At 38.6% G+C, this 17,398-nt stretch overlaps 1 protein-coding gene across 1 annotated transcript in view; it reads left to right on the top strand.

Moving 5' to 3' along the window:
• LOC148360290 (uncharacterized) overlaps positions 1 to 17,398 on the top strand; it is a 141,073-nt gene that overhangs the window by 105,375 nt on the left and 18,300 nt on the right. The window contains exons 6-12 of the mRNA XM_088343844.1: positions 2,976 to 3,002; positions 3,073 to 3,099; positions 3,601 to 3,627; positions 3,720 to 3,746; positions 9,201 to 9,275; positions 10,815 to 10,931; positions 17,138 to 17,164. Coding sequence (XP_088199970.1) covers positions 2,976 to 3,002; positions 3,073 to 3,099; positions 3,601 to 3,627; positions 3,720 to 3,746; positions 9,201 to 9,275; positions 10,815 to 10,931; positions 17,138 to 17,164 — 327 coding nt within the window. The remainder of the gene's footprint in view (positions 1 to 2,975; positions 3,003 to 3,072; positions 3,100 to 3,600; positions 3,628 to 3,719; positions 3,747 to 9,200; positions 9,276 to 10,814; positions 10,932 to 17,137; positions 17,165 to 17,398) is intronic.

Here is a 17,398-nt window from a genome sequence, read left to right as displayed (position 1 = left end):
GCGAGTGCGATTAACTCGGAAGGCGAACGCACGTAAAGCGTTGGGAGGCTCGATTGCAGTTTGCAAAGGTTTCAAGTGGACCCCAGGGAACCCCTAAAAACTTAGGGTCAAGGTTTTTTCTGCTTGTTCTAGGAAGAAGTCGGCGTTGTTAAGTCTTTTGGGGGGAGTTGGATCCCGCTTGACGTTTCTGTGATTTTTAGGGCCCCGCGGTGGCCGCTTACGTTTCTTTCTATTTTACGAGACGAGGGTTAACTCGACGGACAATTTTGGCTGCTGTTTTTGCACTTTGATGGGTTTTACGGGAATAGAGGACCCGCTTGAGTATCGATATCTTTAAGTTGTTGTTCTGTCACGACTTGCAGGCTTGCAATACAGTTCATAACAAAAACCAGGAACAAAGTAACAAACAAATCAAATCAACTCACAAACCTAATACTACAAAAAATTGATGGGCCAGTAACTTTTATTGCCCCCTAGGAGGGAATAAACACTTGCAATCTTGTCAATGATATAGTTCTATTATATTCCAGAAACAGGCAAAAAAAATTCATTTAATTCATGTTAAATACAAAATAATATGTTTTTCTCTATTTTAATGAACAATAACACACTCACGTCATCATGAAAAACGTGTGATGTGAATTATATATTTATATTATTGTATTTTATTCATCACATTTATTTGAAACGGGTTGGCGCTCTCCAACCACTCCCCCCGGGTTGATGCCCCCTAGTGGGGAAATGGTGTGCCAGATCCTGATACCTGCAATCTCGTTGATGGTGCAAATGAAATAAAATGCATTTTTAATTATTTTGTTGAATACTGACTACGTTTTCTTTGCTTTAATTTCATGGACGTGTTATGTGAACTATTATATTTTTGTATAATTATATAAATGATTGGAAACAGATGGGCGCTCTCCAGCCTCTCCCCCAAGTGCCAGATCCTGATACTTAAAATCTCCCTGATGATATGAATCTGTGATATTCAATAGGCGGGTGAAATCAAATGTATTTTTATGTTAATCTGAATTCAGTTCATTTATGTTAAGCAAATAATAATGTTTTTGTTTTTTGCTTTATTTTATTTTTGTGACTTATAACAATAATCTCATCATGCAAACGCGGGATGTGAGTTATTATATTTTTAGAGTATGATATGATATTTATTATGTTCATTAGGCACAGTTGGGCACTCTCCAGCCACTCCCCCCAAATCGGCATCCTCTGGGGGAGAAATGCCAGATGCTGCCACTTGTAATTTCTTCAATGATATGGATCTGTTTATAAACTGGCAATATAAATATATTTTATGCTAATATGCATTTATTCTACTTATTTTAAATACGCAATAAATTATGAGTTTTGCTTTCATTTAATTTTTTGTGTGACTTATAACAAGATCATGTAAAGGCGTGATGTGAAATGTTTATATTATGTTGAATAGACACAGGTGGGCACTCTCCAACCACACCCCCCAGGTTGCTGCTCTCTCAGATGGATCTGTTATATTATATAATATATATATATATATATATATATATATATATATATATATATATATATATATAATAAGACAGGTGAAATAAAAATATATTCTTATGCTAATATTCGTTCGTAGTTTGTACAAATAAATAGGGCAGGATCAAATCTCTTTGAAATCTTCTTTTTCACCTGCTTTATTTTCTGCTTCCTTAGTCTGAAATAATGCTTCTCATTCTTTCTTGATTTTGCAATGATTGGATGTTTGATGTTTGTATTTGATTTATTGCGATTGGGCTTTTCCATATTTTTGAGGAGGGATGATTGAAAAAAAAAATTGAAATTAGACACCTGGGCTACGATAGAATTTTTTTCTGAGGTGGGGATTGCAAGTGAAGTTGATCTATAGCAGGGGATAGAAACCTATGCGTAGTAGTTCTCCGGTACCCCGGGGAAAGACATTATTAATACTTCTTATATGTAAGATACCTGAATAGGATGAAATAACATCATAAATAATGATACATATCAAGGAAAAATGAAATGTATTTCACCTAAAGTGTGACGTGATTTGAGATGGTCAAACGGAGTAGCGTGTGGATGCAGAGGAGGGAGGAGACAGTGACGATTGTTTAAAAAGTATTTTAAAACTTCCACTTGCAAGTATTGTCACGCCCTTAGAAGGTGTCCTTGCTTTAATTGCTTCCGTGTTTCAAATAATAGTCCCGATCGTCGATTGGTTACGGCCGTGCAATTTATTGATTATAGCAATCTGTATGCCTTCTTCATATTTATTGATAACCTCACGCTTTGTTTCCATGGTTATCATGTTTCGCATTTCATTGAGCATCATTGCAAGCCTTGGGACCCACGGAGAATAATTTAGGACCAAAAAAATAAAGTTGTTTTTACCAAGCGGACAAGATTCTGATCTTCCAATAGCATATCAGAATTTTCACGATGCCGTCATGCAAACCAATAGCAGACCAGCATTTTATAAACCAATAGCGTCCCCGGGTGTCTTCTGTATAAATGATCCATTCCTTTTAACGCGAATCCTTATTTATTATGACTATTATTCCCAAGTAATAATACATTTTGGTGCAAATGTTCTGCAGAAATATATAATAACAGACTATTATGAAGCAGTTGTCCTATTTCAACATTTGTTATAGTTCCTTTCAATGAATGAATGGCCATATTTTCCGCTATCGCAGTGGTTCTCAAGTAGGGGGCGTTTGACCTCGGGACGTTTTTGTTCAATTTTTAACTATCCTAGAATAAAGGGCTATTGCACCTCCACTCCACCAGGGGGCAATGGCACGCTCACTTGGGGAGGTGCGGGAGGTTTTCTTCTTCCTAGGGGGGACATCACAGAAAACAATTAAGCACTGCGCCAATGTCAAATAACTGAAATAGTAACATATGTGCGTGCTTATATTTCCTAAATGCATGTTGTATTTCTCTTTTTCTTGTATTCCTTTTCCCAACAGGGTCCACTGGGCTTGGACGGAAAACCAGTAAGTCGGTCGTCAATCCCGAGATGCGTGCAATAAACGCGATCCGACACTAACTGAAAATTATTTTCAGGGAATTCCGGGTCTCAAAGGGAGCCAGGTAGGCTGCACACAGAAAACTCTTGTGCTTGACGTTGGTATATGTTGATACGCCCTCTTGTGGCTATTTTTTTAATGGAAAAATGAATCCCTATATTGAACCACATTATATGCCGTTATTTACTATATTTTCCTTATTGCTATTTATCTTAATAGACATTTTAATTAATTGATTTTACTTTATACTTGTTTATCTAGATATGGCCAGAAATATACTGAAACAAAAGATTTTTTTTTTTTTAATTTTTTTAAAAACTTTTATACATTGCCAGAATTTAATAGATATTAAGTTCATATTTACTCTTGTTTTCTTTTAGTTTTCAAATAATTGCTTTAAATGTTGCTATTTTTTATGTTTTATATATATATATATATATATATTTTTTTTTTTTTTTTTTTTTTTAAGGAAGATAAATTATATCCTATTATAACTTTTTTTAAAATAACGGTAATCTAATGTCAGTCTTTCCCGTCCGTCTCTATTTGTCTCCGCTTAAAACAGGGACCGACCGGCCCCAAGGGAGAAAAGGTACGTTTAGGGAAAAAGTTGAAAAAACTACAAATATGGAGGTACGTGCTTTTCACATAAAAGCAACCGATTTTTTTTTTTTTTTTTGGCAGGGAGAGCAAGGAGACATGGGACCAAGGGTAAGATGATTTTCAAATTTCGAATGGAGATGGCATTTTTACAGGATTCTATATCAGGCCGATACTTATTCAAGGTATTGATACTAGCGACAGTGACTGAAACCAGAATTGGACGGCCTTTTGTGAACATTTTACAAAATACTCTAGTGGGCCAAAATTAATTGGGTCAAATTTCACATTTGACTTCTAAAAAATTAATTATGTATTGTTTTGTTTATTTATTCTAAATTATTTTCCAACCAAATGTTCAGGTTAGCTTTCTTGTGTGTCCGGTACTGATCCCGTCCGTCCCGTCCTGTCCGGTATCTTGCTCGTGTATCCAGTATCCGGTATCGATCCCGTCTGTCCCGTCCTGTCCAGTTTCCTGCTAGTGTATCCGGTATCAATCCCGTCTGTCCTGTCCTGTCAGGTATCTTGCTCGTGCATCCTGTATCCGGCAACGATCCCGTCTGTCCTGTCCGGTATCTTGCTCCTGTATCCAGTATCCGGTATCGATCCCGTCTGTCCCGTCCTGTCCAGTTTCCTGCTAGTGTATCCGGTATCAATCCCGTCTGTCCTGTCCTGTCTGGTATCTTGCTTGTGCATCCTGTATCCAGTATCGATCCCGTCTGTCCCGTCCTGTCCAATATCCTGCTTGTGTATCCAGTATCTGGTATTGATCCCGTCCTGTTCGGTATCTTGCTCGTGCATCCTGTATCCGGTTTTGATCCTGCCTGTCCGGTACCTTGCTTCTGCATCCTGTATTTGGTATCGATCCCGTCTGTCCAGTATCCTGCTCGTGTAGTCAGTATCCGGTATCAATCCCTGTCCATTTTCGACTCTGTCGGCCCCCGGCTTCCCGTTTTCCTGCGCCTGACCTATCCGTCTCATTTCTTCTGCCCAGCGATCGTCAAATCGCTGGCGTTTGTGTTCCCGCGCATGACTGCCCCGTTTCTGCGAAATAAAGCTCGGCGTGAAAACGTTACGCGTTTGGGTCCACCGTCTGTTCGGGTTCTGACAATCCAGTTATTTTATTTTTAATCATCCAGTTATTTCCGAACGTCACATATCCTCATGAGGTGACCGCGATAAGCATATTTTGAAAAGAATGGATACCATTTCAACAAAGACTTGGCGCACGAGTCATAAGAATAATCGCCAGAGTGGCCATCTTCTCATACCAAAGTCTTGTGTTTCAACATTCCCTCTCTGCGAAGCTTCGTACCGTCTATTTTTCTGTCTTTTTCATCCCAGCAAGCACGAAATGATGTCATTATCTATCGAACTTTATGATTTTTACAACCTAAAAGCCGCGTACCCCGTGGCTTCCTTTGTTTTCGCCGGCGTATCGGGGTTATGGAAATAAAAGCCCAGCTCACCCTCCGAGCTCATTATGCAATCTTTGAGGCCAGTTGCTTATTTTGGACGAGGCTTCCTGTTTGGATTCCCACCCGCTAATTCTTTTTGCCTTTCAAGAAAAATACAACTTTTTTGCATTTCAGGGTGAACTATTCTTTGCTGGGGTCTTGTTTCCAACTCCAATACCACAGTTATTTATCACCCAAATCATGGGTTAGTGTGCATTGTTTTCAATTTGTAGCTTTTGGCTGGAAATGAAATGATTGTAAAATGTCGTTTGCTAAATAAAATTCATCGAATTTTTGGCAGGGAATTTTCACAAAATATCCAGGATTGTAAACGACCAACCTTGTGAAGTAGTTACCGGCTATGGGGATCATTTTGATACCTAGTTCACTACAATGAACTCCTCCTCTTAACCCTCTTATTACCATGGAGGGCTTCGGCGCCCCCATTTTACAAGGGCTATCTAAATTGCTGTAACTCCGCAACCGTTGGGCTAAAGAGTAAATTCAAACAATTCCTGGAAGAAGAAAAGACGGGCATTGCAGTATATTTAAGAAAAATTCAATCAAAGTAGTTCTCCACTTCCCACGATGGTATCTCACATGTATCCACATGTGGCAACCGAACAATCACTGGCAAGGAATAACACAGACGTTTTTGCAATGCATGTTTTGTTATATTTAACAGATAATAAAAGAACATTACAATCTTTTGAACATTACTTTTTTAATCTGGATCGTCAAACGGGCAATGAATTGGGCTACTGATAGGTGTGATGTTTTCAGGAACAGAACAGACACAGGGCCCAATTGCGTTAAGTTTTATTAAAGGAAAGAGAAAGGGCTGCGCCCACGATCCGGCGTTCGCTAGGCGCGAGAAGCAGGTGACTCTGAATGCGGAAGTGGATCTTCTGGAAAACAGGCCAGTAGCCAGGACAGGAGAGCAAAAACGTGGTTGGGGTCGGAAGCGAATCGTAGCCAGGAAAAGAGAGTAGAGTGGTCGGGGACAAAAGAGGTCGAAAACCGGGACGGGAGAGTAGACGTGGTCAGGATCAAAACAGGTCGAAGCCGGGGGACAGGCGGGAACAAAAAACGGGTAGGATCCAGGATCGAAAAAGGCTTGCCTAGTGTTAACTGAGGTTCGCAGACGGACTGACAACAGGGGACAGATAGGAGTGGGTTTAAATAGGGACAGAGAGTCAATCAGAGTCCGAGGCAGTTGGCGCCAAAGGAGCGGGCACAGGTGCATCACATCGGTAATCATGACAGATACGGGTTTCTGTGTCCGGGATTTAAAACGCCCCCTCATGGTGAAAAATAGAAAAGATTCAAAACCTTTATTTTGTATATATTAATAAAAGTTCCTTTTTCCAGTTTGTTATCTTACAATGGTGTTCATGTTCAGTCTCAGTATCTACTTCATTGTGATCCCGAAAAATCTAAATCTGTTTTTATTTTATTTTTTATTTTAAACCGTTATTACATTGTCTTGACACATCCTCATGGTTGATATGGCCAGATATTAAAACACTGATGAGACCTAAAAGACGAGGATGAAAGAAAGTAGAACCTGGATATGTTTGAACAAAACTAGCTCGCACCAGACAAGACATGAAAAAAGGACATGTTAGAATACAAACTGGTTCTAACTGCACAAAACACAAAAGGCAGAAGAACATACACACACATGAATAGAACAACGACTTAATCTTCCGACAACAACCAGATCTTCCGACACAAAACATGAAAGGAGGTACAAGGAACATTCCCACAGAGTGCCGTGAGGAATATAGACCATGACATCTAATGCACACACATCAACTAGGTCTAAACAGAGAAAACATGAAAGGTGTTAGAGCACAAACTAGCTCGCACTGAACAAAACATGAAATGTCGCAACATCACATGGTTCTAACTGAGAAAACATGAAAATAGAGGCAGGGAAAGTACTTGTATCTGGAACTACATAATGTTTCAACACCAACTGGATTTAACAGAACAAAACGTGAAAGGAAGATGTCAAAAGAAACATTATGACCAGTAACAAGAATGGCGGTGTTATGACGACGATAGCATGGATTACAGTCGAATGCAATCGGACTAACTGAATCTAAATGAACAATACATAAAAGACACTTCGGGTTGGGACCTTGGTGTCTTTTAAACATATTTTCATTGTCTTTTCAAACTTTTTGCAAAACATTAACAGATAAAAGTAACATAACAATAATGACAATAACTCACAATTGTAGTAGGCAAATTTTATTGAAATCTCTAAGTTGACTACACAAAAATAAAAAGAATGACTTTGTATTCAGAAAGATAAATATTTTTCTCTTAAGCCCCATGGAAAGAATCTCCACCAGAGGGCGCCTAATGGATTGGGACACCCTGCACACCTGTCCCTATTCACCCCAAGCCTTTATAAGGACATTATGGACAGAACCTGTTGTCAGGTCATCATCCATTTTCCACCATCAATTCCATCACCTTTTTGCAATTCCACCCTGGTTTCTGAGATTTGTTTTTTGTGTTTCAGGCAGTTTTCTTATTGTTTTGAACTATTTGTTTGCTACTTTGATCATTGTATTATTATATGCTATATTTTTGGAGCTCCTCGCCGTTCTTCCTGCTTTCCTGCGTTTGGGTCTACCACAACAGATTTACTGGAATTCTTTTTTACTATAACTAACGAAAAATCATTTCTACCCCCAAAAAGTGCATCGATGGAGTTTTGCTCCGTGGTTGCCTAGCAACCCTAGCAACCAAGTAGCCTCTTCCGAGTGGCAAAAGGAAAAAGGCAGCAAACGGGAAATAACAATAGATCTCGGTCAACTTCTCACTTCCTTCCAAATCCATCATTTGGAGTGCCCTTGTCAAGAGAGCCTACGACCTTGAGAAGCGATGACAATCGCAGGATAACGGCAGCATTAAACACATCGTCGGATGTCCCCACGTTGCCGGACGACCTTGGGACAGAGGTCACGAACCGTCATTGCACGCGAGGCCCGCAATGGAACAACAGATACTGGATTCTAGTTTCAAGCTTTTCTGGACTGCGTTGTTACTGTAGAGCACCGGGTGTGTTTGATTTCCGGGACCTTTTTTCTTTTTCTTTTTCCCAGAATAAAGTGCAATTGCACCTCCACGACAGAAAGAAAATAAATCTATCAAAACAAAACATGAAAGGAGACGACACAAGGAATATTCCTACCACAAAGAAAGTGTCGTGACGACATTTAAGTATAGTCTCCTGTTGTCAGTGTATACTAGGCAAGCCTTTTTCGACCCTGACTCCCACCTGTCCCGTTTTTGCTCTCGTCTGTCTCCGGCGACGACCCGTTTTGATCCTGACCACGTCTGCTCTCCCGTCCCGGCTTACGACCTATTTCTGATCCTGACTACGTCTACTCTACTGTTGTGGTTTACGACTCGTTCCCGATCACGCCTTGCTCTCCCGGTCCCGGCTACCGACCCGTTTTTCCGTCCCTGACACCGCCATTGCTCGCCACGGGAGATCCAATTCCGTGTTTGGATCAGAATCCCAGTATGAGAGCGACTTCCTTCCGTGTCCAGCGAACACCGGACGGTGGGCGCAGCCCTTCCTCTTTCCTTTAGTAAAACTTGTGAGAAACGCCACGCAATTGGGTCCTGTTTCCGTTCCGGTCCTGTCATAAATGATATCGTATTTTCCCTTTATCAATTATTGACGATTTCAAACGCATTATAACCTGGTATATGAAGATCAGTGGGGTGGAGTGAAGGTCGGGGAACCTCGCTCCAGAAGATGACCTTGTGCTTCACGTCAATGACCTCCTTGAATCCCCTCGGTTGAACTTGAACCTCTTGTTTTTAGGGTCCCCCAAACTACAGCACGTACGCGGGACTGCACAGTAATCAAATTCTCACTCTTAAGGTTCGTCCGCAGCCCTCACATCTCGCTTTCCGTCTCCGCCGGGAAGCCTTCGTCTCTTTTCTCTCCTCAGGGTCTCCTCACGGCTTTTCCTCTATTCCTACGGCAGAAGCCCCCCTACCCAATTCTTTTTATGGCTCCTTCATGACTTTTCCTTCCTTCTTCTTCTCTTTTCTGCATGTACCGCCGCTTCTGTAGATGCTCTATCCCAGATTTGATCACGGATTTCTGGCTGGCGAGCCCTCCGCCACCTTTCAGAGACGTTTTCTGAAGGTACATATAAATATCTATGATATATAATATTCAATGTATAATATATAATATTTAATATATAATATATATATAGCATATAAAGTAATACTCAAAGAAAAAGAAAAAGAGAAATCCCTTTTAAAGGAGGAATCAAGTCGTAGCAATTAAATCTACACATCTCCAAAATTCTACTTTTAGATTATAACAATTTTCTTGTTTTTAAAAAATCAATTCAATAAGATACAATAATTACGTGTATATGAATGTAAGTGTATAGATATAAATAAAATCAATAGTAATTAGAAATTATATTTTTGATATTTTTTGGTTTTAAAAATAACAAAATATAAAAAATTTGAAATTAAAAATAAACCATATGTATAGCAAAATAAATCTAATACTAAATCCAACACAATTTATTTGTTGTTTTTTTAAATAATACCATATGGCTAAAATAAAATCACCAAAATTGTATTTTATAATTTACATATTTTGGGGTTTTAAAAATTATAAGATATAAAACTTAAATAAAAAATAAACCAATGTGCAGCAGAATAAATCAAACACTTTATATCAAAAAAATAATAAATCTCCAAAATATATTTTTTTAAATAATACCATAAATTATATGTATGTATGTATGTATGGGTAAAATAAAATGACCCAAATTGTATTTTCTATTTTACATATTTAGGGGTTTTAAAAATGATAAAATATAAAACATTAAAAATAAACCATATGTGTAGCAAAATAAATCCTACTTGAAAATTTAAAAAAAAATCTCCCAAATATTTGTATATTGTATTTTTCTAAAATATTGTAACACAAAAATAAAAGGCAAAATAAAAAAAAACACTATTATTTGGCCCCAAAATTATTTCATTTTATAAACGTTTATCAATATGTTTATCAAACATAAATCAACGCTATTATTCCCTAGGATATAGATTATATTTATTTTATATGGTTTCAAAATTAAGTACAAATATTTAAAATTGGTGTTTTTATTTGTGTTATTTTCCAGTAGGAAAATTTGTGGGAAAAACAGCATTTTTTTAATAGATGAATACAAATATAAAATCAAAATAATACTAATAAGAGTTAAAATAATACAAAGCAAACATTTTAAAAATATTTAATAATTTGTAAAAATAAGAGATACCAAAATATTTGGTATAAAATACAAATTTTACAATTAATATATCAATAAAAATAAAGAAATGAAATCACTCGATAAATGACTGCTAAATGCATTTAAAAAATCAAGAATAACAAACACACCAACCAAACAAATTCCTAAAATAAATATCCCATTGTCTGCCATGAAGGAAATCATTTCTTTTCTACTGTTAAGTGTGAAGCAGTTGCCAGAATTCTTGACTTAAACAAAATATTTGACATTCTTTGTACTGCTCCCATATGTCCCAGAAAACGATAGCTCGTACTCTTATTTTCTTGTTCTTTTTTTTCCACATACTGCTGATCTTTGCTTCTTCGACAATTTGCTTTCATGCGGAGAAACGAATCTTTCTTCATTTTTATTTGTTTTCATGTGAGCAGGGCGACCAAGGGCAAGCGGGACCTGCCGGCCCGCCCGGTCCCCCGGGTCCATCGGGCCCCAGGGGCCCCCCGGGGAACACCGGCAAAGATGGACCACGCGGCCCACCGGGAGAGCCGGTAAGAAATCTTGCTGTTGTTTTTCAAACTAGTATGGTAAAAAGAAAAGAATTGTGTATTAAATAGCGATATTTATTTCATAATACTTAGTTTGTTTGAATAAAACACCATTGATTCAAATAACAAGCAAGAAGACATGAACTATCTCATAAACATGACTTTTTTGGGGCTCCTCATTTGTCAATTTTTTCCATTGTTTTCCTCTCAAGCCACTCTTGTTAGCCACTTGGCTGCAGACTATGGCTCGCTGTTATCTGTCAATTGGTAATTGATAGCGGCTCCATGTATATACATGTATATACACCGGCTTGCTAATAGCTTCTCCCGCTATCCGCTAAAGTGAGCCACTAACTCCAGCTCCGACTCTGTTCACCTGCTCCAGGTGTATCCATCTTGCTCGGTCTTTGTCACTCATGTGGATTAGTTTTTGTGTCCTGTTGCTGGATGAGATTGGTCTTTACCCACCCAAGAAATTTTACAACGAAATTCGCGACAAAATACATTTAAAAAAATATGTGACGAAATACATGAAAAATTAAACAACAACAAAATATTCAACAGCATCCATCCATCCATCCATTATCTGCAGTGCTTATCTTCAGTAGGGTCACGGGGGGTGCTGGAGCCCATCCCAGCTATCGTCGGGCGGTGGGCAGGGGACACCCTCAACTGCTTGCCAGCCAGTTGCAGGGCACACAGGGACAGACAACACTCACTCATTCACACCTAGGGACAACAAAACCCAACCAAGCACAGGGAGAACATGCAAATTCCACACAGGAGCTTCGATCTCATGAACTCAGAACTGTGCCGCAGACGCGCTAACCACTGCGCCGCCGACACAACAACATACATGACAAAATAGGTGATGGGTTTTACGACAAAGTACATGACAAAATACCCCACAAAATATACAACAAAAACATGACAAAATAAGACACAAAATACTCTAATTTCACGACAAAGATAAGACCTAGAGGAAAGTTCTACGGTCAGACGAAACAGAAATCAAGCTTTTTGGCCACAATACCCAGTAATATGTTTGGAGGAGAAATGGTGAGGCCTTAACCCCAAGTACACCATACCCACTGTCAAGCACCGTGGTGGTAGTATTATGTTGTGGGACTGTTTTGCTTCCAATGCAACTGGTGCTTTACAGAGAGTCATTGGGATAATGAAGAAGGAGGATTACCTTCAAATTCTTCAAGGATACTGCTGGAGGTGTGAATTTCCCTACGGGGATGAATTATGTATTCATCTATCTATCTAGACATCTAACTATCCATCTATCTATCTATCTAGACATCTAGAATTCTATCTATCTATCTATCTATCTATCTATCTATCTATCTATCTATCTATCTATCTATCTATCTTGACATCTATCTATCTATCTAGTCATCATCTATCTAGACATCTAGACATCTATCTATCTATCTATCTATCTATCAAGATAACCTAAAGTCATCAGCCCGAAGATTGCCTCTCGGGGGCAGTTGGGTGTTCCAACAGGCAGGGTTGGGTAGAGTTACTTTAACTGGATTACTTTCAATGACTTTTGGATGACTCCAATAGCAAATATGCTCATAAAAGACAAAAGAAAGTAAATATGAATAAACTGATGACTCACAACACGTGGTAAGCTTTCTCTCCTGGCTTTGATCTCCGGCAAAACGAACATGAAATGCGACAGAAACAAAATGAAAATCAATCCAAACAGCTTGCCGACATCATTTTTGCCCTTCCATGTATTCCGTTACTCCCCAAGCCTGCACAAAATGGAGTCATTTTATTCCTATTTACTTTCTTTTATCTTTTATTCACATATTTGGTATCGGAGTAATCCAAAAGTCATTGAAAGTAATCCAGTTCAAGTAACCCTACCCAACCCTGCCAACAGGACATCAAAGTGGTCACGGAATGGCTAAATCAAGCTAGAATGAAGGTTTTAGAATGGCCTTCCCAAAGTCCTGACTTCAACCCCATTGAGAACAATGCTGAAGAAAGAAGTCCATGTCATTACTACAAAGCTAAATACTAAATTAGCAATCGACAACAATGTCTGCTACCAGTAACGATGGCTAAATATTTTTTAGGTATTTATGTATTTGCATCGGTACCGATTGCGAGATCAATGCTCCGTATCTACGCACTTTTCTCTTCCAGTGGCTTAACTGGTAGCATCTGCAAGCTAACTCTTCATCTGTTTTTTGTACGGAAAGAGTGAGCGCATAGCATCTCGCCTCCAACCTCCTTCCAGTAACCATCTTAGAAAAAAAACAACAGAAAAAAAAAATCTGCTCTGGTAACAATAGCTTCTCTTGCCCGGGGGCCGTTGACGTTCCTCATCATGACTTTCCCACAGCTCTCTTTGGTACCATGAATTTTATTTACCCTTGGGCCTTCATTGCTGTCTGATTTAGTCATGTGTAGGACGCAAAAAGCATTTTGTTCAGGGATTCTGTGTTGGTTACTTTGAATTTGCAGAGTTTAACATGCAGGGTTCGTACGAGTGCTTGAAATCCTTGAAAATGCTTGAATTTTGAGTCAAGTCAAGTCATGTCTATTTCTATGCACAGACCACAGACTATTGCAAACTACTACAAAGTACTTTTTAATGCTACAAAAATAACACAGTAAAACTACAAAAGTACAACAGTGATATTACAAAATACGTCAGTGAAACTACGAAAATGCTTCAGTAATACTACAACACAAAATTAGAGCTATGAAAAAACTACTAAATACTACAGTAAAACTATAATAGAAAATTACAACTATGAAATTCTACAAAAATACAATATTCATACTCCAAAAATACGATAGGAATACTAGAACACGGCGCTTGAGAATGCTTGAAATGATTTCTGTTGCCGTGTTTCCTGGGCAGTCAGACTCAATAGACGACGCGTTTAAATTAAGTAAAAGATTTAAAAGTGAGTAAAAATGACGCCGATGGTGGCACCAGTCCTCATTATCGAATTGTTGCGCGAGGCATTACGGCCACTAACTGTTGCATCCAAGAAGACAGGCTCTTTTTCAAAAGTGGCTCTTCCCGCTCGGCACATAAAATACAAATTAAAATATTCACAAATCTCCCCCCAAAAATTGTAAAATGCAAAAAAATTTGGGGTTTTTACACACTGAACAGGTTTAAATTTAAACAACACACTATTCCGAAAAGTGCAAAACAATCAAATATAAATTTAAAATAATGACTTTGCAGTGCCATACCTGCGAAAAATATAAATTCCAATAAATAAAACAAAAATCAAAAGATTGAATGTGCTCTGTTTCAGCGCGATCAATATCATTAAAATGAGTCCAAATTTGGCTCATTTTTCTGCATACAGTACTTTCTGGTTTTTATTTTGTCTTCCGTATTATTATCCAACCCAATGTATTGTGTGGGTTGAAAGTGGCGAACAAAACATTTTCCGTGTTGCGATTTCTGAACCATGTCCAGCTTTTCTCGAAAAGTCCGTCTTTAAAACGGCTTTCGCAGTATATATGTGACCAAATCCATCCATTTTCCTCTTTCGGCCATTGTGGTTTGACATAGACGCTATCAAATGAACACAATATACTTTCTATGCCTGTGCAGATGGTTAACGGCAGGCTCTTGGTGCTCTTGTTTTTGTGAATTACCGCCCCCTAGCTTTGTGAAAGCAATAAACATTATGCATTGCCATCCAAGCCAATTCAAAATTTGATTGGCTGAACCAACAGCGATATCACACCTATGTTACTCTGCACGACGCGTGCACATAGAACATTGAAGGGGTCTAGGCAGATTCCTGAGCCTAGCAACAACTAATCCTAAAATGTGATTGGTTAAATGCTTATGAATGAGACGGGCGATCGTTCGTAAGTTGAATTTGTTCGTAAGTTCCTTCAGTGCTATATTTTGTAAGGCTAACCTGTATTGTTTTGTACTGAAAAAAACATTTCATAAAATATTATGCTCTATAAAGATAAATGAAATTGAGTTTAACTTACTTTTGGAAGATGCGCTTCAAGAGTTAGGCTCCTGGTAGAAAGAGGCCGAAAAAAAACTATCCAACCATTTTATCAACCGCATCAAGCTTTCTTATTCCACTTTCATTTTAAAAGAAACGGCTCGTCTCTTCTTTACACTTTATACCACCAACCATATCGAATTGACGCACAAGATATTAAATGATAAAAACGTTAAAGTTCTTAGCGCGCTGGAGATACAGTATGGAATGTTTACACACAAACTAGGAAGAGAAAGCTGGAATTCTTCTTTAAGGTGGATTTTGGGTGACTTTTCACAGCGTCCGACGCCGGTAGCCGCGGAAAGAAGCATTACAGTACTATCCTGTAAAAAGGGGCACAATACAAAACCTAACTTACAGCAATGTCTAGATATTTTTCGACATCCTGAAAACATGTAGGGGAGCGTCTTTATATGAAATAGGGCAGAAGCAATGAATAGAAGCAAACAATTTAGAATAACTCCATAAATCATTTGTGGCTTTATTGAGACATAACACACACAAAAACTGAACGAATCATGAATTCACAAGTAATGATGGACAAAATAAAATGAACATCACATGATTCAGATATTTTTAGGCCAGCGGAGAAGGCCTTGCAGGCCCTCACGGCCCACCACTGTATACTGTAAACGGTGGCAATGGAAAGATTGCCAGCACGGAACGCCGATCACGATCGGCAGCCGACTTGACCGTAAAATCCGTGATGGCAAACAAACTGATTTAAAGAGTTGCAACGCTCCCCCAAAGAAAAAGCTTTGTTTTGGGACGCCATATTGGAAGCAGATGTCTGCTTACAGAGGTTTCTGCCGGCCAATAAAACAAAAAAAAGACAACAAAAAAGAGAAAAAATGACAGCTATTTTTATGGGTTGTCTAATTTATCATCTGCAATGACCATCTTCTGGGTGGCATTTTGGAGAATAGCTGTGCGTCACTCGTATTGAGAAGCGAACCTTTTCGGATGTCTTTCTTGAAAAACTGCCGAGTCGGCGAGAGTAAAATTGCTGAGTCTGGCTTTTTTGGGGACCTGTAGAATGACTTACCTGGGTGCTGGTTCTGGCCTGGAGGAGTAGAATGTCTTTCTGGGAGCGCTGCTAAGTCAGCGAAACCAAAAATGCCAAATTAGCGATTTTTGCAGTTTTCACATCTGGGGTAACCTACCGGACTGCCTGTAAAAGATGTTGTGTATATTTAATGTCTTTCTAGAGTGGAATGTATTTCAAAAGTGCAGAGTCCGTTTTTTAGAGCATCACACGTGTTGAAACACGAAACCGTTTAAATGTCTGTCTCCAAAAAAACTGCCGAGTCATCAAAACCAAAAGTGCTGTGTCCGCTTTTTTAGAGCCTCACTCGCATAAAATTAGAAACCATTTGAACGTCTGTCTCAAAAAACTTGCTAAGTCATCAAAACCAAAATTGCCGAGTCCATTTTTGGGGCATTTTCACCTCTCGAATGGCGTGACCAATTGCTTGTGCAATATTTTGATCCTGGCCTGGGAGAGTAGAATGTCTTTCTGGAAAAAAAACTGCTGAGTCAGCAAAAACAAAAATGCCAAGTCAGCTTTTTGCAGCTTTCACATCACGGGGTAATCTACCCAATTCCCTGTAAAAATGGTGTCGATATCAAATGTTTTTTCTGGACTGGGAGAGTGGAATGTCGTTCTGTAAGAAACGCCCAATCCACCACAGGAGCGGTAGGGGCACCATTCCTGTGGTGTGTCTTGGGCAAATACAGCCCAGTGGCGCCCGTCCCCCTCTTGGCCAACTAATATTTCCCACCCACGTTCTGATTGGCATAACAGTCCCTAAGAGAGTAGTTTTCAATGTATTGTGGAGTATTTCTTGTATAGTAGATACTACTTCAAGGATTTCATATATCACGGGTTGTTTTAGAAGGTAATCCCGTCAAAAATGAGGGATTACCTTCGTAATATTGTTCTTGTATTTAGTGTGTATTTTGAGGTACTATACAAACAATAACAGCACAGTATTTAGATTTGTATTTAGTGGAATGTAGGTTTTTGTTTGCACTCTACCGCCATCTAGTGGCCAAAGTGGGCGCACAACCTGTAGAATAGAATAGTCTTTATTGACAGTTTTGTTTTCAATTAAGACAAGTGACACATGATTTTTTTTTTCTTTAGAAATCGAATCTAATCTGATGTCATTTTTTTTTTGTTTTCAGGGTTTTCAAGGTCGTGATGGAATTGAGGTAACTCAAACTCTTTTTTTTTCAAGTTTTATTCAGACATTTTCTAACAATGAATTGGATGAATTGATTTATGTTTTGTGGAGTGGTGTCACACAAAAAGCATCCTATTGAAATTTTAAGGCGATATCTATGTCGAAAAATATCCGTTTTAAGTCATTTGGCACAGCTTGTTACAACTGAGTAAACTCAACATCCATTTTTTGGAATAGAAAAATGGAGTAAATACATTTCCAA

Source organism: Urocampus carinirostris, chromosome 9 (assembly GCF_059441175.1).
Source record: "Urocampus carinirostris isolate Australia breed hairy pipefish chromosome 9, RoL_Ucar_1.0, whole genome shotgun sequence".
NCBI lineage: Eukaryota > Metazoa > Chordata > Actinopteri > Syngnathiformes > Syngnathidae > Urocampus > Urocampus carinirostris.
The sequence above is the reverse complement of the archived record's forward strand: the minus strand, read 5'-3'. Positions and strand labels throughout refer to the sequence as shown.